Source organism: Mauremys mutica, chromosome 12 (genome assembly GCF_020497125.1).
Source record: "Mauremys mutica isolate MM-2020 ecotype Southern chromosome 12, ASM2049712v1, whole genome shotgun sequence".
Taxonomy (NCBI): Eukaryota; Metazoa; Chordata; order Testudines; family Geoemydidae; genus Mauremys; species Mauremys mutica.
This window is the reverse complement of record NC_059083.1, coordinates 32,615,140-32,640,607: the sequence shown is the minus strand read 5'-3', so window position 1 is coordinate 32,640,607 and position 25,468 is coordinate 32,615,140. Positions and strand designations below refer to the sequence as shown.

Here is a 25,468-nt window from a genome sequence, read left to right as displayed (position 1 = left end):
GGAAGCCGCTGCTTCCCTCTCAGCCCTCCCAGGCTTCCCACACAAACAGCTGATTCACGGGAAGCTGGGGAGGGGGAGGAGAAGCCGGGGGAGCATTCAGGGGAGGAGGCAGAGCGGGACAACTGGTTCTAAAAGGGCTTCTAAATTTAACCACCAGATCCCGCAAACCGGTGGGAACCAGGTCCAGCTCACCACTGAGTGGATGGCTTTCCAGAGACGAGTTTTCCTAGTTGTGTCAGGGCAATCGATGGCACACACATTCCAATTTTAGCGCCAGAACACCTTGCCTCAGAATACATCATTAGAAAGGGATATTTCTCCATGGTGTTGCAGGTGGGGGTGTTTCATGGATATCAATGCAGGCTGGTCTGGAAAGGTGAATGACGCACACTGACAGGTTGGGGTCACAGAAACACCCTTGAGAACTGCCACCTGATGTGCTGGGACTACCTCTGAGCCTGTTTTCCCTGCCAGCTTGTGACTTCAGTACCTTCTCTGGTTGTGCCAGACATGCTAGCCTGCTGCAAACATAGACCCAGGTCTCAACCACGTCCCCAAAAGCTGCAGGCTTAACTGAAATCTGCTTAAGAAGTGCTCCTGTCTCCAACATCCAGATACCCGGTTCCCAATGGGGTCCAAACGCCAAATAAATCTGTTTCACTCTGTATAAAGCTTATACAGGGTAAAGTCATAAATTGTTCACCCTCTATAACACTGATAGAGAGCTATGCACAGCTGTTTGCTCCCCCAGGTATTAATACTTGCTCAGGGTTAATTAATAAGTTATTTTATTAAATATATAAAGTAGGATTTAAGTAGTTCCAAGTAATAGCAGATGTAGAACTGATGTGAAAGAAATTGTTTTTAGTTATTCACTGTATCATTGTAACTTCTGTTCACCATTTCATTACACTTGACATTTTGCCTACATTGTAACTTCTGTGCACTATTGTAATTCAAAAACCATTTTAAAATGCTTACTCCATTTTGTGGAAGGCTTGTTGCTGCAGCCTTCATTTTTGCAAGCCCTGTTGTAATTTTATTAGTTTAAATGTATGAATGAGGTATCTATGGGTGATAGAATCAACCTCCAGTGCCAGCCTGTCCTGATGAGATAAAGTTCAAATACCAACAGCTGAAGACGCACACAACAGCCCTAAACAAAGTAAAAAGCATTCACCCTAAAAAGAAAAGGACAGAAGAACAACAGAATGAAGATCAAAGCCAGGTCCCAGGCTGACAGTCACGTCTGCAATTGACGGGTGATCAACCACCAAACCCAGAAGCAGTGTGACACAGCAAGACCTATAGACTTTGGCCTTGGCTACACTTGCAAATTTGCAGTGCTGCAGCAGGGTGTGAAAACACACCCTCTCCAGCGCTGCAAATTGCGGCGCTGCAAAGCGCCAGTGTGGTCAAAGTCCCAGCGCTGGGAGCGCGGCTCCCAGTTTTGTACGTTATTCCCCACAGGGAGGTGGAGTACGTACAGCGCTGGGAGAGAGCTCTCCCAGTGCTGGCGCTTTGACTACACTTAGCGCTTCAAAGCGCTGCCGTGGCTTTGTACTTTGAAGTACAAGTGTAGCCATAGCCTTTGAATCCAAACTAAAAGCCTATAAAAAAAGAAGGGTGAGATGAGAGACTTTGGGTAACATTCTGCTATCAACATCGAGGGGCATCGGTGCGCGCCCAGCAGAGACCCGGCTCCTCCTCGTGCCCAGCTTTCCTGGCCAGTTAGCTACCACAAGCTACGATCCCAAGCTGTGAACTCAAGCCACGAACTCAAGCTACAATCGGGACTGGTAACTATCCAGCAGCTGCAGAACATTTGTGTGTGTGTGTGTATATATACACAAGTATTAAGGTATTTGCTAGTAGTTATAGATCATAATAAATGTGGCATCTTTGTCTTGACCCCTAAAACGATCCTGTGTAGTTTTGTCTGTACAACACAGACAGAACAAAGTTAATTACCAGGCAAAATAAAATGACATGAGTCTAAGCCTAATACAGCAAGAAACTAAATGCAAGTAAATCTCACCCTCAGGATGTTCCAATAGGTCTCTTTTACAGACTAGACTGTCTCCTAGTCTGGGTCCAGCACTCACTCACACCCCTGTAGTTACTGTCCTTTGTTCCAGTTTCTTTCAGGCATCTCTTTGGGTGGAAAGGCTATTTCTTGAGCCAGCTGAAGACAAAATGGAGGGGTTTCCAGGGGCTTATATCAGTGGTTTCCCCAGAACTGAAATTAGGGGGGGTGTTTGAATTTATGGGGAGGGGGTGTCAGGACCAATGAGATATAGAAAAGAGATATGAATAAAGTAAATGTTTTGTTAGGATGATGCAAATTTAACAGAATAATGCAAGTTACACCAAAACACATAACAGGTCTAGATTTCTAAAAAAATATAAATTAAAAAAAGTAATTTAAATTGACTTTTGATAAGCCATCATGGGAGAAGAGTCCTCTCATGGATCAGTAACTGGTTAAAAGATGGGAAACAATTTATTCCTACCCTTTATCAGTTTTCAGAATGGAGAGAGATAAATAGTGGTATCCCTGAGGGGTCGGTACTGGGACCATTACTGTTCAACATACTCATAAATGATCTGGAAAAAAGTGAGGTGGCAAAATTTGCAGATGATACAAAACTATTCAAGATAGTTAGTCTCAGGCAGACTGCAAAGAGTTACAAAGATCTCACAAAATTGGGTGACTGGGCAACAAAAATGACAGATGAAATTCAATTTTGATAAATGCAAAGTAATGCACATTGGAAAACAATCTGAACTATACATACAAAATGAAGGCGTCTGAATTAGCTGTTAACACTCAAGAAAGAGATCTTGGAGTCAATGTAGATAGTTCTCTGAAAACATCTACTCAATGTGCAGTGGCAGTCAATGATTCCCAACATTCTGTTTGCTTTTTTTAAAAAGAACAGGAGTACTTGTGGCACTTTAAAAACTAACAAGTTTATTTGAGCATAAGCTTTTGTGGGCTACAATCGACTTGAGATCCCCAGTCATTGACTGGAGCCACCATGAAAATGGGCATTGGACTATAACCTATGGACTATATCTGAAAGGACTTTTGGCAACTACAAGATCACCTCTGCTATGTATCTGAACCGCAAGAATTGAATTCAAGTCTGTATGTATATTGATCTTTTAACCAACAAGCTCTTTTTTAAAATAAATTTTGGCTTAGTTAATAAAAATTGGCTATAAGCATGTATTTTGGGTAAGATCTAAGGTATAATTGTACCTGGGTATGTGGCTGATCCTTTGGAATTGAAGAACCTTTTCTTTTATATGATATGATGATGATTACTGAAAATCTTATCTTATCTAACAGGTGTGTCTGGACTGAGGCTGGGTACTTTGAGGGAACTGCATTGTTTGGACTTCTGAGTAACCAGTGAGGTACTACAGAACTGTTTTGTGCTGGCTTGGTAAATCTAAGTACTGGAATATCCACCAGCGTTCGGGGTTTGTCTGCCCCATTTTGTTTGCAGTTCACCCTGATTGAGTGACCTCAGCTGGCTCCCAGGGGCAGCACCGTCACACTAGTATAAAACATATTCCAGTTATGTCATATTTACACTCATAAGCATATTTCTATAAAGTATCATGACAAAGTTCCTCCTCTGCCTTGGTGGGTCCTGCACTTATTGGCGGATTTGCTTGCCTCAGAGATTAACAGCAGCCCTCAGTTTGGCCACTTTTGCTAGTGGCTCAAACCTGCCATTCACTCAACTAACCTCATCACTGGCCAGCATGAGGAAAGGGAGGAAAACAATCCCATCAGCCTCTGCTGACCCACCCAGTAGGTCAGGGGATAGGCCAGGGACCTTCCCCTCTGGTGGGACCCAGAGCCCAGATCACCTCCTCTTGTCTCAGATAGGGAGTTGAGGGGGATGGAGGGAACCCAGGCCCACCATCTACTCCAGCTTCCAGCCCAGGGCCCTGTGGATAACAGCAGTCTACAGTGTTTCATGTAACACCTGTGTGACAGCTACAACTCCCTGAGCTACTTCCCCATGGCCTCCTCCAAACACCTTCTTTATCCTCACCATAGGATCTTCATCCTGATGCCAGATAGCATTTGTACTCCTCAGTCCTCCAGTAGCACACCCTCTCAGCTCCTTGCCCATCCCTCATTGACTGAAATGAGGTCCTTTTTAAACCAGGTGCCCCGATTAGCCTGCCTGACTTAATTGGCTCCAGGTGTCCTAATTAGCCTGCCTTAATTGGTTCCAGCAAGTTCCTGGTTGTTCTGGAACCGCCCCTGTTACCTTATCCAGGGAAAAGGGACCTATTTGTTCTGAAGGCTGAGCTATCTGCCTTCCACACTTTTCAGGCCATTCTGTTGGCCGGTTACACCCCCCCTTGGCTGCGGTTGCTGCTGTAGGGAGGACCCTGCTGGTGTGACCCTCAGAGAGGAGTGTAAGGCCCCACTTCTTCTATCATTTTTGTGGCCTCCTCTGGCTGGATTGCTGATGTCCTTGTCACTGCTGGGGAGCTGTTACTGCTGCTGGAGCTGAGGAGGGAGTAGAGGAGGCTTTGTTCTGTGAAGCAGGTTTGTAACATCCTTGCTTCTGTGATGGTAGGTGCCTTTGCTTTGGGGAGCTGGGGGAGTGGCACTTTCATGGAACTTTGTGACTTGCTTTCCCCTGCCCTGAAACGCCAGAATACCAAGATGAGAGCAGCCCTCACAGTTGAGAAGTGAGTGGCGATAGCCCTATGGAAGCTTGCAACGCCGGACAGCTACCGGCCAGTCAGGAATCAATTTGGAGTGGGCAAATCTACTGTGGGGGGCTGCTATGATGCAAGTAGCCAAAGCAATCACTAAGCTGCTGCTACGAAAGATTGTGACTCTGGGAAATGTACAGGTCATAATGGATGGCTTTGCTGCAATGGGATTCCCTAACTGTGGTGGGGCAATAGATGGAACCCATATTTCTATCTTGGCACCGTAGCACCAGGGCACCCACTACATAAACTGTAAGGGGTATTTTTCCATGGTGCTGCAAGCACTGGTGGATCACAAGAGACGTTTCACCAACATCCATGTGGGATGGCCGGGAAGGGTTCATGACGCTCGTGTCTTCAGGAACACTACTCTATTTAAATAGCTGCAGCAAGGGAATTACTTCCCAGACCACAATTAACAGTTGGGGATGTTGAAATGACTGTAGTTATCCTGGGGGACCCAGCCTACCCCTTGATGCCATGGCTCATGAAGCCATACACAGGCAGCCTGGACAGTAGTCAGGACTTTTTCAACTACAGGCTGAGCAAGTGCAGAATGGTGGTGGAATGTGCATTTGGACGTTTAAAGGGACTCTGGCGCACATTACTGACTCGCTCAGACCTCAGCCAAACCAATGTCCCCATTGTTACTGCTGCTTGCTGTGTGCGCCACAATCTCTGTGAGAGTAAGGGGGAGACCTTTATGGCGGGGCGGAAGGCTGAGGCAAATTATGCACAGCCAGACACCAGGGCGACTAGAAGAGCACACCAGGAAGCGGTGCGCATCAGAGAAGCTTTGAAAACCAGTTTCATCATGGGCCAGGGTACGGTATGACTGTTGTGTTTGTTTCTCCTTGATGAAACCCCTCTCCCCCTTGACTGACTCATTCCCTGTAAGCCACCCACCCTCCCCCTTCGATTACCGCTTGCTTCCTAAGGAAATAAAATCACTCTCGTTTAAAAATCATGTATTCTTTATTAATTAATTATAAAAAGAGGGTGAGAACTGACAAGGTAGCCTGGGTGGGGTTTGGGAGGAAGATAGGAGGGAAGGAAAAGGCCACTAAAATTTTTTCAAAATAATGACAGCCTTTTGGTTGGGCTGTCCATGGGGGTGGAGTGGGCACGGAGCCTCCCCCCACACGTTCTTAGTTGTCTGGTGGGTGAGGAGGCTAAGGAACATGGTGAGAGGGGAGAGCAGTTATACAGGGGTTGCAGCGGCACTCTGTGATCCTGCTGCCATTCCTGAACCTCCACCAGACACCGAAGCATGTCCGTTTGATCACACAGCAGCCCCAGAGTTGCATCCCGACACCTCAGATCTTCCTGCCGCCACCTCTCATCTCGAGCGTCTCTCCTCTCCTCACGTTTGTCCCTCCTATCCTCACATTGGTCCCTCCTATCCTCACGGTCACTGGCATCTTTCCTGTACTTTGATACCGCGTCCTTCCACTTATTCAGATGAGCTCTTTCATTGCAGGTCACTTCCATGATTTCCAAGAACATTTAGTCTCGCATCTTTTTTTTCCACCGCCTTATCTGAGCTAGCCTTTGGGATGGAGGAGTGAGACTTGAAAAATTTGCAGCTGCAGGAGGGAGGGAAAAAAGGGAGAGAAGTATTTAAAAAGATACATTGTACAGAACAATGGTTATACTTTTTCACGGTGAACAACACTATTCACCTCACATAGCACATGTGATCTCACTACAAGGTCGCATTTTGCATCTTAATATTGAGTGCCTGTGGCTTTGGTGTTAGAGATCACAGACGCAGGTCCGGGCAGCAGAATTCGGCTTGCATGTGGCCATGGTAAGCCATTGTCTTTCGGCTTCTGCAGCCTTCATATATCCAGCGCCCTCCTTTCCCAAATAGCAAGGAAAGCCCGTTGAGTGCTGCTTCTTTCCTGTTAATGTGCAGCACCAGAACTACCCCCATCCAATTCTCTGGGATGATCACTTTACCCCTCCCCCCACCACATTGCTGGTATCATGGAAGATCGCTGCTAGCCACCCTCCCCTCCCCCCACCGCGTGGCTGGTAGCAGAGAAGATCCCAGCTAGCCAAACGCGAAAAAGCTCTGTGCCAATCACCCCACCCCGCCCCGGTTGGCTAGATGCAGGGAAGGATTTCTTTTAAGCCACAGGCAAACAGCCCAACCATCTCTGTCCCCTTAATTAAATTCCTGAATTTCAACCAGGTTACCATGAAGGATATCACCCTCCTGAGGATAACACAGTGAGATAAAGAACGGATGTTGCCTGAATGTCAGCAAACACTGGAACCATACGCAGCTAGGCTTTGTCATGCAATGATACCAGATTACTTGCTACATGCATGGTGTGGTCAAGTGTCCTACCATGGAGGATGGAATAAGGCTGCCCTGCCCAGACACCTTCTGCAAAGGCTTTTGGAGTACCTCCAAGAGAGCTTCATGGAGATGTCCTTGGAGGATTTCCGCTCCATCCCCAGACATGTTAACAGACTTTTCCAGTAACTTTACTGGCCGTGAATGCATCCTAAGTCCTCAGAGCAAATTAATCATTAAAAAACGCTTGCTTCTAAACCATGTTTTATATTTACAAGGTACACTCACCAGAGTCCCTTCCATGGCTTCATTGTCTGGGATAGTGGCTTGGGAGGGCTGGGAGAGTAATTCTGTCAGGGTGAGAAAAAGCTCCTGGCTGTTGGGGAGAACGGAGTGCTGTGTGCTCTCTGCAAGCTCGTCCTCCTCTTCCTCCTCCTCATCTTCTTCATCCGCAGAATCCTCAGGCATGGCTGAGATTACCACCCCCACCTCGGAATCCATGGACACGGGTGGGGTAGTGGTGGCAGACCCCCCCCCCCTAGAATTGCATGCAGCTCAGCGTAGAAGCGGTATGTTTTCGGCCCTGCCACGGACCTTCCATTGGCTTCTTTGGTTTTCTTGTAGGCTTGTCTGAGCTCCTTAACTTTCACACGGCACTGTACTGAGTCCCTGGTGTGGCCTCTCTGCATCATGGCATTGGAAATTTTTTCAAATGTTTTTTCATTTCGTCTTTTGGAACGCAGTTCTGTTAGCACGGAATCCTCTCTCCATACAGTGATCAGATCCAGTACCTCCCGTGCAGTCCATACTGGAGCTCTTTTTCGATTCTCAGGAGACTGCATTGTTACCTGTGCTGATGAGCTCTGCGTGGTCACCTGTGCTGGCGAGCTCTCCACGCTGGCCAAACAGGAAATGAAATTCAAAAGTTCGCGGGGCTTTTCCTGTCTACCTGGCCAGTGCATCCGAGTTTAGATGGCTTTCCAGAGCGGTCACAATGGTGCACTGTGGGATACCGCCCGGAGGCCATCGAATTGTGGCCACACTAACCCTAATCCGACATGGCAATACCGATTTGAGCGCTACTCCCCTGTGTGAAAGTAGAATAAATTATATTGTAAAAATAAGAATGGATTAAAGAAATGTTGTATGTACCTTTAAGCAGAAATAAGAAATGTTGAAATACAGGTGCCAGGAAAAGAAACATTAGGCATAAACAATGGTGCTAATGGCAAAACATTAACAGAAGATGGGTAGTAGTTAGTAAGGGAATAAAATATGCATGCCTAACCCAGGTAAACTTATCTGATTCTGCTTCCTTTGTTATCTTGTTAAGTTTCTCATCCTTTTATCTGTATAAATAAGATAGTTTGTGTCTTGCATGGGGCTCACATTATCTGGGTGTTATTAGCAGAAGCGCTGTGCTAATAAAACAGAGTGGTCTGACAAACTGTGAGTCCTGAGTCTAACTTTGACAATTTGGAGGTTCCACCGAGATGGCAACCGTCTTCACTGGGGCTGTGTGATTCCTGACTGTTTTTGTAGGACGACCGTGGAAGCCGGCACCTGGGCATTTGGCCCGAGCGGTCCTCCACCAGAACGGAAAGGTGCACGACCACAGTGAAGTCTACGCCATTGAACCTGTTGGTTCCCACTCTGTTCTGGTAGGGATCCCGGGATCTGACATCAGGAATCTGGTCAGGTAATTATTTCTGTGTTTTGTCCGGACTGAGGACTGTTCTGTCTCTGTGTCTATCCGTCTTCCTGTGGAGTGTTTGAGTCTGGGTGCCATCTCCGTCCGGGGATCGGCCAACCAAGGGGTTCCTGTCCCTGCGGTCTGAGTGAGTGGAATCTGCACAATTGCAGCCGCACCACACTTTGGGTAAATTCCTGGGTGTGAAAGCAAGGGCAATTGAGGCAGTAGCCTGTGGGCTCCTTTTGTGTGTTGCACTGGGCATTGCTCTGACAAACCCGAATTTCCTTCTTGTGCGATTGATGTGTGAAGTCCTCCTGTATGGGTAACCAGACATCTAAGTAGGGACAGTTCCCTAAACGAACGCCGGCTCATTTTATGTATTTAGGATGGTTCCAGACTCCTGTAAGAAGGGTCCGGACTCCTGTAAATTTCTGGAAAAATGGTCTAGGCTAACTCAGGGGGATCCCAAAACTCAGTGGCCACTGTTAAAATCTTGGAACAAAGACCGAGTGGACGTCTTAAAGGACAAACTCGGCCAACCTAAAACTAAATTGGCTAAAGAAGAGGTTAATTGTTTCATTCAGTGGTGGGAAGAGGCAAATCGTAGCTGGACAAAATCAAAAACTCGCCTCTCTCAAATATTCAAATAATAAGTTGAAAGCTTTATTAAAAGCCTCCTCTCCCACCACCAGACCGAGCACTCCCCTTTACCCCGTTCTCAAAAAAACCCACCCCGGATCGATCCAACCCTCTTAATACTCCCATCTCATTGTAAAAAGGACAAAAAGCAGGATTGGGCCCAGAAAAGCAGGCAAGCAACAGATAAAAAAAAACAAACTGAAAAACAGGTTGGACGCCCTAAGGGCATAGTGTAAGGAGTAAGAAAAGCAGTAAGTGCAGGCATGAACCCCTGGAACAATACTTAAAATGGTGAAATCTGAGGTGATAAAGGTGTTATTTTGGGAGATAAACGAGTGATTTAAGGAAAGAGAGTGAAAAGTTAACTCTACAAGGGCTGGAGAGAATTAAGCAGTTAAACTTTGTGAAAATGTTAAAAAGGACCACGTTAAAGAGAGAGAATTCTTGGTTTCTTTGCAGCCATTCTGAAGGGAAAATGGGCCCTTTTCCAAAAGAATGCCTGTAAATAATCCAAATATATATAGAGCTATGTAAAAACAAAGCAGTGCAAAGGAATGTTAAGGAAAAGAAAATGTGTATGTATCTAGTTGTCTGTGAAAATATGTAAAGTTCTAAGAATCTAAACCAGCACATCTGGTTTGTAAAACTCCTGTTTTGTAGGTGTAAGATAAATTAGTTTTGTTTTTGTTTTTAATGCCACTAAAAATTCATTTGACTCTTAATTCAAAGTTGCAAAACCGACAGACCTTTTTGCAAGACACAGGTAATTAGTGTTGTTTGGCTTTGGGATTTAGCATTTAACCCTTAAGGGGTAACTTGATTCTTTATAAAATTTAAAATGTTTTTTAAATAAAAACCAAGTCATGGCTGCAATAGGGCAGTCAAAATCAGGAGAATAGGGAGAGATTCTGGAGTCTTTTTGTTTGGTTGGTTGTTTTTGTTTTTTTTTTGGTAACAATAGCAGATAAGAGCTGTAGTGAAAGAATTAAAAAAAAAATATTTTAACAGTGCCCCTCTGAAGCAACAGCAGAGGTGAGGTGCACAAAACAAAAAGAAGCAATGTTAAAAACACTGAGCCTTAAAATGGCTCTGTGTAATCAGACTGTCACTTTTGATAAGGGTACATGAAAACTCTGTAAGAAAAAAAAAACAGTTACATCGTATGTAAAAATTGATATGGCTAATGTTTAAAAAAAAAAAAGTTGTAATATAGAAGGAATGTGCTTTTTCCCTAGGACATGTGCAGTGTATATTGTAAAAAGGGGTAAAAGAAATACAAATGAAATATGCTACTGAATTAAAATCCTATTAGGGCTCCAAAAAGAGCCGCAATAGACTGTTTTCTTTTTCAGATCTCTGTGTGTTTTGTAAGCAGGAGTTGAAAGTGGAAAGAAATTAAAACTCTGGTGGAAGTTAATTGTGTCCCTTTTAAGACAAAGTCTCTGAGCTCTGCTAATGGCTTTGAATCCACAAGCCAAGACTCTTAAAAAGTAGAACCCATTAAAACCTGGCCTGCCTATAGAACAAAAAAACCACAGGAAAATATGGGGGTAATTCCTCTGTTTTGCCTGCAATCAGCAAGGGTATTTGTAAAAGAAAGGAATATTTTAAGCAACAATCAATGCCACCCTGAAAGGGGTAGAAAAATGTTATTTTTGTCTTTCAGAAAATCAGAAAAAGCTAATACCAGCTACAGAACAACCTATTACAAAAACAAATAAGTTAAAAAAAAAAAAACATACTGCAATAGCTATGAAATGTACTAAAATGCAGATATTTAGAACATAAGATGTTTTGGGTAATATCAGAAAATATTAAGGTTTTGATGCATCTGTTAAATCAAAGGAAAAGATTATTGTTTAATACCTATCAATATAACTGGATGCAGTATGTCTCCAGTACGGTAAGACAAAATTTGTTAAGTGAAGAAATTGTTGTTAAAATTGCACACCAACAGGCTCTGGAAGCAAAAAAAATGAAAAGTTAGCCCACTCCACAGATTGCACCTGGGATCCTTCTGGCTACCTCAAACCTCAAGCCAGTGGGCTGGGGAGGAAGGGAAACTATTGGACACTAGAGGTTGTACCAAGTGAACTCCTCAAAAGTGGGTATGCTTATCCATGCCTGTTGCTCCAAAGCCCTGTAGTAAAGGCATCTCACTAGGATCCTGTATGTGGGATACAATTAATAATTAGGCCAAAGTATTGTATAACGGGCAATGTGTGTGTTAATTCTTGGAAAGAAGTGTTTTAAAAGAATAAAAGTGTTAGCAACCCACCAGGAGACAAATGTACATGTAATGTAAGTACTGTGTTTACCAATAATCACATTTACTATTTGCCACAACCAAAAAGTCTCAGCTTACTGTAAGCACTGATTTAGCTGAGTTCTCTATCAGTCTTGGCATTAAATGGCAAACAGTTACCCATTATCTGTTTAAAAAGGTAACATAGTTCCTAAAAACAAACAAACAAAACAATGTGGGAAACAGAACCATTCATATTATCTGGATGGTCTCCCACAACTACTGGCATACTAATGTTACTACCCCTAATTGTTTTTGGTTTTAAATTGTATGTGTTTAATTAAAATGTTTAAAATATGCTGGTAAATAAAACAAATGTATGCAAAGCTAAAGCCACAGGCCCAAATCACCTCCCAGTATTTTACTACATAAGAAGTGACACTGGCGATTGATAATCTTAGTGTCAAAAGGGGGATATGTAGGAGCTGGACTTTATAATGTATAATTTGATTTCATCCTACCAGCCACCCTTTTTGAATAGCAGAAAGAAATGACCCTCTGGGACTATAAGATTCTGTTTTCCCATATGCATTACAAATTGGGCCCTCTCTAACTCTTTGTTTTAAGATTTAGGTAGTAAGAGACAGGATTCTCTATTGTGTCTATGTTAAGTAAATTAGAGAAACATTGAAGGCCTGGGTCTCAATGTAAATTGTCTTGGTTAATTGTAAAACTTAGAAAGGTTTAATTTGCAATGCCTTTTTGCTCAATATAAAATACTACTGTTTGTATTCTCAATCTGTTTGTGTGAATGAGGAATGAATGCATCAGGAAAAGATAAGGTGTGAAGGCCATTGTTATAGCCAGAGTCAAGAAAAGAAGCAAAAAGACTTAAAGAGTATCAAAGAATCATCAGGCACTGCTTACTACCCAAACTGCTGTTAAACTGTCTGGCATCCGCAGCATGAATACATGCTTTGCCGTGTAAGAATGCACCACCCCAGCGAACCAATCATCACCTCAGGACCACGCAGAGTCAATTTTGACTCCAGAAGATGACGTAGAGGAACAGCCTGCAATACCTTACAATCTACGTTCTCGTAAGGGTTGCCAGAAGCAGACGACTACCTAAAGCAAGGCCCAAGAAAAAGCAGTAGTGAGCCTAGCGCCTGCTGCCTGGTGGACATAAAACTGACTACAGTTCCCTCAGTTGAGGTTGTCAGAACCAGAAGGGCCCTGCCTCCAACATGTGGTGCCTGTTCCTCGGCTGTTGGTGTCTGAAGGTCGGGGGAGTCCACAATGACAATTCTTTTATCCAGCAGCAAGTGTGGATAGCTCAGACCCTTAATATTTCTAAATGCTGGGTCTGCAGCCACATCCCAGCCCACTGTCAAACTGATGTTCCTGTCCTGGCTATCCCACTCAATTCCCCAGACTTCACTGGAGGACCTCGTCCGTTTAATACAATATGGAACAGTAATGACACCTGGGAAGAGACTATTGGCAGTTCCTTTAACCCACTTGGGGGAGTAATACACCGGGCAAAAAGGCTCCTGAGGTTAAAAGAAGTAGTTAAAATAATGGCAAATAAAACTGGAGAAAGTTTTAAGAGCCCTGGCCAAAGAAACAGGGGCGGTCCGACAGGTGGCCCTCCAAAAACGTCAGGCATTGTACATAGTGCTGGCGGCCAAAGGAGGGACCTGTGCTCTCATTAAAAAAAAACAATGTTGTGTGTTTATACCTGACGATACCAATAAGGTAATAGATCACGCTAGCCTCTTAGAACAAATCGCATATATTCCCCATAAAAAGCCAAGTTCTTTATGGAAGTGGCTAAGTATTCTGTGGTATAGGAAACTGGTTGTTTCAGGAAGCCCTAACTATCCTGTTTGAAATCCTAATAATTTTTGTATGTTTTCAGTTAGTCTCCTGTTGTACCCAAAATTGTGTAAGGCATGCTACTCAGGTAACTGCCCCAGAACAGAGTGCTAATACAATAATTTTAAATATTGCTAATGAACAAAGAGATAAAAAAAAACGGTTAATATGTAAAACCCAGTAAAATTTTGGTCATGGCGTAAGCTTGACCAAAAGGAGGGATTGTGAAAGTAGAATAAATTATATTGTAAAAATAAGAATGGATTAAAGAAATGTTGTATGTACCTTTAAGCAGAAATAAGAAATGTTGAAATACAGGTGCCAGGAAAAGAAACATTAGGCATAAACAATGGTGCTAATGGCAAAACATTAACAGAAGATGGGTAGTAGTTAGTAAGGGAATAAAATATGCATGCCTAACCCAGGTAAACTTATCTGATTCTGCTTCCTTTGTTATCTTGTTAAGTTTCTCATCCTTTTATCTGTATAAATAAGATAGTTTGTGTCTTGCATGGGGCTCACATTATCTGGGTGTTATTAGCAGAAGCGCTGTGCTAATAAAACAGAGTGGTCTGACAAACTGTGAGTCCTGAGTCTAACTTTGACACCTGGTCGGGGAGGAGTACAGAAATCGGTTTTAAGAGCCCTTTATATTGATATAAAGGGCTTCGTTGTGTGGACGGGTGCAGGGTTAAATCGTTTTAACGCTGCTAAATTCGGTATAAACGCGTAGTGTAGACCAGGCCTCAGAGTCTCAACGCTGATTGGGCAAGCATGGGGCTATTGTGAGGGAAGAGACTCAGGTTACTCGCTTTTAAGACCAAGGAAATAAGCCATAATCAAACATGTATTTGATTGTTCTTGCCGCTTTTCTCCATTCATTGTCTTTGAGCAATTCATGATTCTCTCTCTAATGGGCTAGTTCTTCTAAAATACTTACTAAATAATTAGGTTTTAATAAAGCCATATGCAAACCCATACTTTCAGTCACAAAGGAGCCAGGCAGCACCCTACAGAATGGGGGACAGTCTGCTGGAAAGCAGTGACACTGAAAAGGATTTCGGGGCCATAGTGGACGAGCTGCTCAACATAACCTGTCCATGTGAAACTGTGGTAAAAAAGGTTAAAGCCATTCTTGGATGGATAGAGTAGTGAGTATGAAAAGGGAAGTGATCCAGCATTGGGGAGACTGATCTTGGAATGTTGAATCCAGTTCTTGTGTCCACATTTTGAAGATTATGTTAAAAAAATTAGAGAGGGTACAGAAAAGATTCATAATTGAGTGATGGGGATGATGCCTTGTAATGAGACATTCAAAAAGCTCAGTCTGTTTAGTATGTACAAAAGAAGAATGAGAGGTGAGTTGCTTGAGTTCATGGAGAGAAAATGTTGAGTATAAAAGGGCTTTTATCTAGCAGAGAAAGGCATGACAAGACCCCATGGATGGAAGCAGAAATCATAAAAAGTATAATGACAATAAGACCCAGATTTGTAAGAGGGTGATTCATCATTGGAACAAACTACCAAGAGAAATGATGGCTTCCCCATCTCTTGATATCTTCTAAGACTAGATGACTTTCTGGAAAATGTTTGAGTAAAAGAAAAACCCAGCTCTTCTGACATACACGAGGCCTTAGGATACGCAGAGGAATCAAATGCTCTAATGGTTCCTTCTGGCCATATAGTCTACTAACTTATGAAAACCTGATTGTGGCCTGGGGAAGAGCCTCTCGTGTTCTACTATGTAGTCGGTGTCATCCCACAATGAAGAGTCATTGAGTGGAGTGATCCAGGGGAAGCAGCTCAAACATCCAATGTGGCTGGACAGGGGCAGGACATCAGCACTGCAGGGGAGGGGTGGGTGTGGCAGTGACATCACAAGGGCCTTTGGCAGGACCTCAGCCTATTGGACAAAGGTGGTGGGGAGGCGATGATCTCACAGAGAGATCTTGACATCGGCCAAGCAAGACAGGGGTGCAGGACAGGGGCAACCTTGGAGATCCCTGTGGCTTTGCTTCAGAATGTCTCTTTCACGAGGTCTCTCCTTGAGGACTGAGAGAGAATTCACTTTCATGTACATGAGCGCAAAGAGGACCCTCTTCGTATTTGTCTCCTTTTCTTTTCATGATTTTGCTAGAAAACAGACGTCCTTGTATAGAAGGTAAGAGCCTCCGAGAGATTTGGAACCTGTTCAATCTGAGCCATCAGGTGCCGGCTGAATTCTAGGAATGGAAAACACTAGATTGAGGTGGCAGCATTGTATTCCCAATGTAGGACTTGTCCCTTAGAATCACTGGGGACATTGCGGTTTCTCCTTTTTGTTTTCCCTTTTCCTCTGTCCCTCCTACCTTTCTCTTCTTGCTTCCTTTGTCCTTTTCCTCTGCTCTCCTCCCACCACCAGGAGCTCTGTGTGTGCAGCGGGGGCCGGGGGGTTGTGGGAGGCCCTCACAGAGAGGTGAGACTGGAATAGTGCTCCGAGAGTGATCCCCTCAGTGGTGACCTGCACCATTCTTTGGGCTATTTGATGAGAACCCTTAGCCTCCCACCCCTCAAAGTCTCAACCTTGATTGGCTGAGGAGGGGGCTATTGACAGGGAGGAAACTCTGGTCTTTGTTGTTCTCTTTTATGACCAAGCAAATAAGTCACAACCAGTGATATGTTTGACCAATGTTGATGCTGCTCTCCATTCATTGTCTCAGAGCAGTTCATGATCCTCTCTAACATTCCAATTCTTCTAAAATACTTGCTGAATAATTACTATGAACAATTGTTGGTCTGTAGCTCATTTGAGAGCAACTCTGCTACTGACTGGCTGCATCAGCTAAGACAAGTCACTGCTCCTTTCTCAGCCTTAGTTTCTCCTTCTGTCAAGTACGAATAACAATCCTCTCCCACCTACCTCGCGATGGGTGGATGATGGTGATCCATTGAAGAGTGTCACTGCTAGCAGTGCAGAATAGGAGGTGTCCTATCACATTGAGCCATATCAGATTATGACATAATATTCTATTTGATTGGTATTTTATTCTTTAGAAATTGTTAAGAGCGGCAACTACTTAGCTCAGACTGAAGCATCTCATCTAATTTTCTAGATCACAGTGTCTCCTCTTTGTGTACGACGAGACAGTTTAATGCACTGTGACAAACAGGAGATGCTCTTGTTTTGCACCCCCTGCTGCTGGCCGAGTTTCTCCATCCCTTGGCAATAAGACAGACTCTTGTTTTCACAGCCAGTCGATCGCCCTTGTGTCATCACCCTGCCTGCTGGCTGGGTAGGGTAACTCCTCAGGTCACCACCCTCTCCAGCCTGCCTTGGGCTTGGAGAGTGAGGAGGCGGGAGAGGGACATCTGCTGACCCTGAACATCCACCATCCATCCTACCATCACCTAGAGCAAGTGAGTGGCATTAGGGTTCCTCGGTGGAGAGAGGCAGAAAGAGGGGGAGAGAACATCTCCAAAGGGGGATTTCATTTGCAAACAGACCCCAAGAGCCCCTCACTCTCAGACTGGGCAGGGGCTTCTCCAGAGCTGTCTACAGTGTCTTTGGAAAAGTCCCAGCAGTGGGGCTCCCAGCCCTTCCCTTGTGGGACACTGTTCCCCAGGCTGAGAGTCTCTCAGCTGGGCCAGCCCCTGTGAGCTGCTGAGCATGGAAATCAATGGAGAATGAGGAGGGCCCTGGTCTTCCTGTGCCTCGGGTCTTTGTGACTGCGAGAGAAGAGGGAAAGAAGGTGGCTGGTGGCTGTAGGGAGCCAAGGGCAGGGGCGGCTCTATAAATTAGAGCGCCCCAAGCAGGGCAGTGCACTGCGCCGCCCTTCCCCGGTCCCGCGGCCGGGACAGAAGTGTCTGCGGCGGGTGCCGTGGTCCCGCAGCTCCGGTGGAGCTTCCGCAGGCATGCCTGCGGGAGCTCTGTCCGAGCTGTGGGACCAGCGCACCCGCCGCAGGCATGCCTGCGGGAGCTCAACCGGAGCCGCGGGAAGAGGGGACCCGCCGCAGTCATGCCTGTGGCAGGTCCGCTCGTCCCGGGCTCCGGTGGACCTCCCGCAGGCATGACTGCGGAAGGTCCGCCAGAGCCAAATGCCGGCCCCCGGGAAAGGGCCGCCCCACGCGCCTGCTTGGCGCGCTGGGCTCTGGAGCCGGCCCTGGCCAAGGGAGGAAAATAAATAGTTAATGATGAATCCTAGGGGCTTTGTCTTTTGTGGTGAAGGGTTTAAAATGGGTCTGCATGTCCATTCTGCGTGAGGTGGCTGGTACAGGGTCTCTGCAGGGAACTGTGACTCTCCGCCACTGTGAGGCGGGCCGGGCATCTCACTATCCTTTGCTACCTCGTCCCTTCCACGCTGGGCTGCAAGCCTGGGCTGCCAGCGGGCAGAGGGGCACCACCAGTTTAATAATACTGCGTAGGGCCCCATAAATCCTAAGGACAGGCCTGGGTAAAACCCTGGCTCAGGCTGCCTCTAGAGACACAGCCCAAAGGCACTGATTTCTAGGCCTAACTAGATGCCAGGGGCCAACCAAAGGAAGCCAATCAGGGGGTAGCAGAGCCCCCTGAAAGCCCACATCAGGGACTGGTGATCTCACCATTATCACCTGACTCTGCACAGACTGGCCTAGTGCCTGTGGGGAGGGTCAGTGAGACAATTGTCAGACAAACTCTGTGTCTGTGTGTGTCCATCCATCTCCTCATCCTCTTCTCCCAGGTTCTGGCTGCAGAGGGAAAGGTTTCCCCATAGTTAAGGTGCTAAGTTAACATGCACAGAACCAGGTTTTGCTCTGTGTGAAGTCAGGTAAGTCATTTATTTTGTCTGGGCCTGACTTACCCCTCTTCTAAATGGGGGTAACAACCTTCCACATTGCACAGCACCAGAGCCATTGTGTGGGGAGGAGGAGGACAGATGAACCTATGTGCCTTCTCCCCACCAACTTGCTGCTGACTTCCTCCCTCCCTCCCAGCTTCCCTGCAGCAGCACCGCAGGGGTGTCACCGAACAGCTCCCCAGGAGCTCTCAGCAGCAGCCTGGGCCCTTGGGCAGAGGGGAGGAGACAACTCGAGGGCTCAGAGAAAAGAGTGAAATGGGGAAATTTCAGCCGGCGGCTCTGGGGGGCTGCCAGGGGTGTTGCACAGAGCGGGGCTGGCGGGGCAGGAGCACGTTGCTGTGCTGTGTGAATGAATCACACGCTGTCAAAGGGGAAGAGAGCCCTGGGTTATTACAGCTCTGGGGCAGTTATAATTATGCGTGCTGCACATTCCCCCAGACCGAGTGTTCCCTGTTCCTCACTGACCTCCAGCCACATCACAGCTTCACCCTGTGCAGTTAATGGGACTGCGCTGGCTCAGGTGCTCAGCCGCTGCCTTGGGGAGGCCACATGGGAGCCTGGACAGAGGAGAGCACCGTGGGGTCTTGTTCCTGGCCTGGGTCTGGGTACAGTGCAGCGAGGTGCTGCCCCAACCTCTTCACTGGCACCGGCAGGAGGGATCGTTCAGAACCTTCCCAGCTCTTTCCCCTCTGCCCTGTGCTCAGTGATGTGAAGCTTTAGCTCAGACACAGGCTCTGAGAAGTCCTGAGTGTCTGCAGGGAGCAGAGCCCCTGCTCTGAGACTGGCGTCTCTGCTCCCAGGGCCGGCTCCAGACCTCAGTGCGCCAAGCGCGCTTGGGGCGGCGTGCCGCGGGAGGGCGGCAGGTGGCTCCGGTGGACCTCCCGCAGGCCTGCCTGCAGAGGGTCCGGTGGTCCAGCGGCTTCGTTGGAGCATCTGCAGGCGTGCCTGCGGGAGGTCCACTGGAGCCGCGTGACCGGCGACCGCAAGAGTGCGCCCCGTGGCGTGCCGCCCCGCTTGGGGCGGCGCAATTCCTAGAGCCGCCCCTGTCTGCTCCCATGAGGCCTTTGGGGCCGGCAGAGCCCAGTCTGCTGCTCGCTTGCAGGATATTTACTGCTCATGTGTGAAATACCAATATGAACAGTACTGTCCACCCATCGGACAGGCAGACTAATGGCTGTTTATCGCACATTATGTCCCTGCAGGAGAAACTCCAGGGAGCCCTGGGCCCTCTGAGGAAGGAGCTGGAAGAGGCCCTGGCTCTGATGTCTAAAGAGGAGAAGAAAACCACAGAGTGGCAGGTGGGTATCTGGGTTTATTCCTCCCTGAGCCCTTCCCCCTGCAGCGTTCCCAGGAATGACGGGGCCGTAAAGCTCCAGGAGGAGGTTATGAACCTACTCTGGTTGTTTACTCCATTGCACAGGATTGGTGCCAGCTATGGGCCGGAACCTCCCCTGCGCCCGGATCATCGCCCTGCCCACTGCTTCACCCCCATTAGGCCTCCTCTCCCCGAGGCACCACCCACACTCCCCTCCTGCTAAGCCCCATGCCCCACTCCCACTCAGCCCCATCCCCAGCTGCAGCTGGCATCCCTCACCCCTTCCCCGGCACCGAGGCCAAAGCCTCTGCCTCCTTCCCCCCGGGGGTAGGATTTGGGGAGGGATCCAATGGGGGAAGAAGGGGGCAGAGTCGGGGGCAGGGGCGTGAGCCCCCTCCAGGCTCTGCCTGTGGAGGCAAATTAACTGCCTATTTGCATCCTGACCGAACATCGGTTGGGATGCAGCACAATGAAGTAAATATCGGGACAGTCCCGATAAAATCGGGACGTCTGGTCACCCTAATCCCATGCCACCTGTAATAACAGACTGCGTCTTTACAAAGCACCCTAGACAACCCCGCTATGGAATTGGCCCTATGGACTCTGAACTAAAACAAACCCTTTATGATACGTTTCCCAAAGAAGTAAATCTTACAAACCTGATACTGATCTAATCCCCTGCTTCATCGACAGAGGCCCAGTCTGTGTAACTCAGCATCTGGCTCGTTTTCTCTGTGCCTTTCCTATTCTTCTATTTCAAGGGGAAAGTGAAGAATAGGAGAGAGATGATTGCAGGTGAATTTAACAAACTGCACACACTGCTGAGAGAGGAGGAGCAGTTGCTTCTGCAGAGCCTGGAGGAGGAGGAAAAGGAGACTCTGCAGAGACTAACGGAAAATGTAACCAAACTCTCCCAGCAAAGCTCCTCTCTGCAGCAGCTGATCACAGAGATCGAGGAGAAGTGTCAGCAACCAGTTGTGGAGCTGCTAAAGGTGAGACGGCATCAAAATTCATCTCCACCCATCCAGAATTAGAACTCAGATCCCTGGGTCTGGATTCCAACAATTAGAGTAAATGTGTTCTGTCACCTGCCACTCACCAGGCTTAGAGCCCCCAGGGCCCTGGGCCCAGCCCCAGGAACTGCTGTAACCTAGAACCAGAGCAATGCAGGGCTGGAAAGGCCCTCGAGAGGTCACCTAATCCAGCCCCCCATGCTCGGTCAGGGACTAGACGATCCCTGGCAGGGATTTGTCCAACCTGTTCTTACAAACCTCCAGTGACGGGGATCCCACAACCTCCTTTGGAGCCGGGTCCAGAGCTTCACGGCCCTGAGAATTAGAAAGTGTTTCCTCATCTCCAGCCTCAACCTCCCTTGCTGCAGATTGTGCCCATTGCTCCATGGACAGGCCCTCGCCCTGCCCGCTGGGGCACTGGGGGTGTCACCAAGTGTGAGCATCGCTGTTATCGCACTGCAGGGGGAAGGGGAACCAGCTGGCTAAGGGGGACAGTGATGGGAGCTGGGGCCTTTCACTCCCCATCACCGATCTCAGCCCAGGCTCAGAGTCTGGTTCCCAGCGGACAGGAGCTCACATCATAACTCACCTTAACGGCAGCCTCACCAGCCACATCTGCAGGGAGGCCAAGGCCTGAACCAGCCGCAGGGACGATTCCTCCCCAGGGAGAGGCTCCAGCAGGTGCCAGGGCTGAGCCATGTTGGCAGGACAGTGGGGGGCTCACACAGCTGTTGTGACGTCCTAGTACCCTCGATACACAGAGCTCCAGCAGCCGGCGTGTAAACCCCACTCGTACCCGCCGCACTGAACTCACTGACACTACCCCAAGGCTCCTCTCCTCCTGGGGTGGGAGCGGGTGAGTAAGGGGCACTGGAAGAGAGGGGTCAGAGGGCCATGACCCCATCACTTTTAGCAATGGGAGGGCTATTCCCTCCCACTTTTTACCAGCTGTAAGGGTGAGCGACAATGGGGGAGCGGCTGAGAAGAAAGACCAGGGGGTCAGGGTGTGGGGAAGAGGTGGTGTGAAGGCAGGGGCTCAGGAAGGAGGGGCAGTGTGAGAGCGAGGGTTCAGGGGTGCGGGGACAGGAGCTCAGGGAGAAGGGCTGGCACGAGTGGGTGACCCCTCTACTTTGAGGGAGCTTCCATCACTCCTGGGGAGAGCACCATCCCCGATCCTGATCCACAGGCACATCTGTGTATTTGCCGGGTGCACAGAGCTCTCTGTGTGGAGACACTTTCACGCTCACCCAGGAACCTGTGCTGGGAGGCCCCACTGCCCAGGAGGCTGAGGGCTCTCACTCCCCTGCCCTGGGGGTGAAGGGAGGGGCCCTGGGGCTGCTGTTCCTCGTCCCAGGAAGGGGGTGAAGGGAATGTGGACACAGACAATGTCCCCTCTTGCACTGTGAGGGGCAGACCTGGCTCCACCCTGGGCTTCAGAGCCTGAGCTCCAGCCAGAACCTGAAAATCTGTGCGGCTATTTTTAATTCCACAGAGGGAGCCCCGCAAGCCTGAATCTGTCCACCCTGTTCCAAGACTCACTGCTGCAGGCTGTGTAGAAGGACCCAAAGCGTCTCCAGAGTCTGGGTGTGAAAGTTCCCAACATGTCTGTCCCAGGGCTGGTTAATGAGAGCGAGGGGGGTGGCTGGCACAGTCGTTAGATGGAGACACCTGAGCTCCTGGGGCTCTGAGATGGTCTCTGTGACTGTTATCTGCTCTGGGAGATGCCCAGGTGCAGCTGCAGAGGGTCTGTGCTGCTATCAGAGTCCAGGGGACAAATGGCTCTGGGCAGAGAGTTCAGGCTGGAGCCGAGTCTCCATTTTTAGCCTGATTTGTGGGGGTGAGATCAGGGGCCCAGGGGGCATTTGTCTGCAAAGGGCAAATTAAACAGCAGCTCAGGAGTGTTTCATAGCTGCTGTCCTGAGCCTGGCCTGCCTGTAACTGCGTTTCTGGGGATGTTGACAGTCTCTCATTGCAAGTCACTGGGGTTGGGGCTCCTAAGTTGCTCAGACAGGTTTGCAGTGGAGCTGGGTGAAATGTTTTGGACAAATAGTTTATTTGCTGCAAAATTATATTTTGGGTCAATAGAAACTATTCGTGACTCTATGTCGGGTTTGCTGACTGGTTTCAATGAACAGAAAAAGGTGCTGCCTCTTCCCTAGCCCAATGGCTGGGCCTTCAGCTGGGAGCCCCAGGTTCAATCCCCCCGTGTGATGCCATGAGGGCGTGAACCGCTGGGCTCCAGGTGTCTGATGACGTCCCCCTGTGTCTAAACACTGCCATGGGCACTGGGCCAGAGGGCGTGAACCGCTGGGCTCCAGGTGTCTGATGACGTCCCCCTGTGTCTAAACACTGCCATGGGCACTGGGCCAGAGTGTGAGAGTGAGAATGACTTTGCAGCCCAGTGGGTTGGGCGCCCACCTGGGAGCCCAGAGTCCAGCTCCCCTGCTCCAGTGACCCTGTAATTATTGATCCATAACCCCAGTGAGGGGAGGGGTTATGGCCCCTGGCACAGCAGTGTCTCAGGCCATGTCTGCCAGGGTTTCCTTGCACTGATGTAGCTGCACTGGTGCAAACCCCTAGTGTAGATGCGCTGTGCAGGTGTGAACTGGGACTTGTCCCCAGTGCAGCTTCTCCCAGATGGAGGGGGCAGTAAGTGGGGAAATGCCCCCTCCCCTCCCCACTACCCTGGCCTCATTAGCAACAGCCGATTAGCACACATTTATACCCCTCCCCCCGAAATGCAGACAACTGCTCCCCTTGGGTGGGGCTGGGCCCGGCGAGGGCAGGGGCTGGCTGTGGGGTTTTCCTGGCTGGAAGGTGGGGCCTGTGGGGTCCGCCAGCATGGGGAGCCCTAGCTGTTCCTCCTGGGACAGGGCTGCACCCCCAGTATGTGTGGGGACAGCACCGACGTGCTCTGAGTGAGAAACCAACCACACATGGCCCGAAAGCAGCAGAGATTCCCTGGGGCCTGCCTCTCCCTCCCCGCTCTCTGGCTCCCGCCCCTCCCTTACCCTTCCCTCACCCCTGTGAGGGACCCTGGACCCTGCATCTATTCTGACCCCTCACCAACATCCCTCCCTCTCTTCTCACTCCCTTTCTGCTCCCCTGGGCCCCTGCCCTTCTACTGCCACTTTGCTCCCTGGCACATGCCCCTGTCCTCCACCCATCTCTGCCCTGCTGGAACAGCCCATCCCTTCTCCCCCCTGCCCTCCTGGCATCTGCCCCTCTCCCCAAAACATCCTCTGCACCCTGGAGCCCTCCCATCACTTCACACCCCTGCTATGTCCTGGCATCCACCTCTCCCCTTTCCCTCCTCTGTGCCATGTCTCCCACCCCTCCCCTCACCCTCCTCTGCTGTCCTGACTTTCGCCCTTCTTACTCCCCTCAGCCCTCCTGACACCTGCCCCTCTCCCCACCCTTTCTGACCCCTGGCACCTGCCTCTTCCCTCACCCCCCTGTGCCCATCCCTCCTCTAGCCCCACTCTGACCCCGTCACCTGCCTCTCCCCAGTCCCCTCTCCTAACACCTCCCTCTGCCCACCTGCCCTGCCTCTCACCCCTCTCTGCCCCCTGGTGCTTGTCCCTCCCCTCCTCTGCCCTCCCTGTGCCTGCCCTTCTGCTCAACCCCCTCAATCCCCTGGCACCTGCCCTTCCCCTCCCCCCCGCACCCTCCTGCTGCCTGCCCCTTCCCTCCTCCTCCCGCACAACACCTGACCTTCCCCTTGTCCCCTTCCTTCCTGGTGCCCATCCCTCTCAGGCCACAACCCACCCCCCAGTGATTAACGGGGATGCAGGTTAATTTCCCTTTGATCCCAGTGACGAGGTCCTGCCCCCATCCCTGACTCTGTGCCTCTCTCCCCAGTGGACGTGACTCTGGATCCAGACACGGCAAATCCCAACCTAGTCCTGTCTGAGGATTGGAAACGTGCGAGACATGGAGACACATGCCAGGATCTGCCCGACAACCCTGAGAGATTTGATATGTACCCTGAAGTTCTGGGCGCTGAGGGGTTCGCGGGCGGGAGGTGTTACTGGGAGGTGGAGGTGAGGGAGAAGCCTGACTGGATTCTGGGGGTTTGTAGGGAATCTGTGAGCAGGAAGGGGAAGGTCACAGGCACACCTGGGAATGGATACTGGGCCATGTGGCTGGAGGAAGGGGAATACAAGGCCGGCACCTCCCACAGGACCCCCCTCCCCGTGAGCGTCAGGCCCAGCCGGGTGGGGATTTTCCTGGACTATGAGGTGGGCGAGGTCTCGTTTTACAATGTGACTGACAGGTCCCATCTCTTCACTTTCACTGACACCTTCTCCGGGAAGCTCCGCCCTTATTTCTGTCCCTGTAACAACGCTGGGGGTACAAACGCGGCTCCCCTGATAATCTGCCCGGTCCCAGCTCAGGCTGGAGGGAATCTTGGTCCCTGACAGTGACCCCGCGGCACAGACTGGCCCCTCCCAGCCCTGCTGCTCTTCCCACCCCCCGTGGTGGGGGCCAGTTACTGCAGCAACTGGACTTTCTGTGCTGACCAGACGCTGCCAGTTTCCCTTTTCAACTAGAGGTCCCAGTCGAAAACCGGACACCTGGGAACCCCCAGCCCCCACCTTTCCCCGTCCCCTGCCCCAGGGGTAGCAGATGGTGGGGGATGGGGTCATTCACTCCTGTCAGAATTTTCTACCCCTGTGAAATCTCAATATAAAATATGAAAGAAAAAATATTTTTTTAATTTAGAAAATATTATTGTAACAAGGTGTAAATACAAGAATATTTTAATTTACATTTAAACACTATTTTAAAAACAAGCATCTAAATATATTTGT

At 49.0% G+C, this 25,468-nt stretch overlaps 1 protein-coding gene across 1 annotated transcript in view; it reads left to right on the top strand.

The window, feature by feature from the left end:
- LOC123346499 (butyrophilin subfamily 1 member A1-like) overlaps window positions 1–25,124 on the top strand; it is an 84,497-nt gene extending 59,373 nt beyond the window's left edge. The window contains exon 9 of the mRNA XM_044983935.1: window positions 24,516–25,124. Within this exon, the coding sequence (XP_044839870.1) occupies window positions 24,516–25,075 (560 nt within the window). The 3' untranslated portion in view covers window positions 25,076–25,124. The remainder of the gene's footprint in view (window positions 1–24,515) is intronic.
- Window positions 25,125–25,468: the final 344 nt, after the last annotated feature.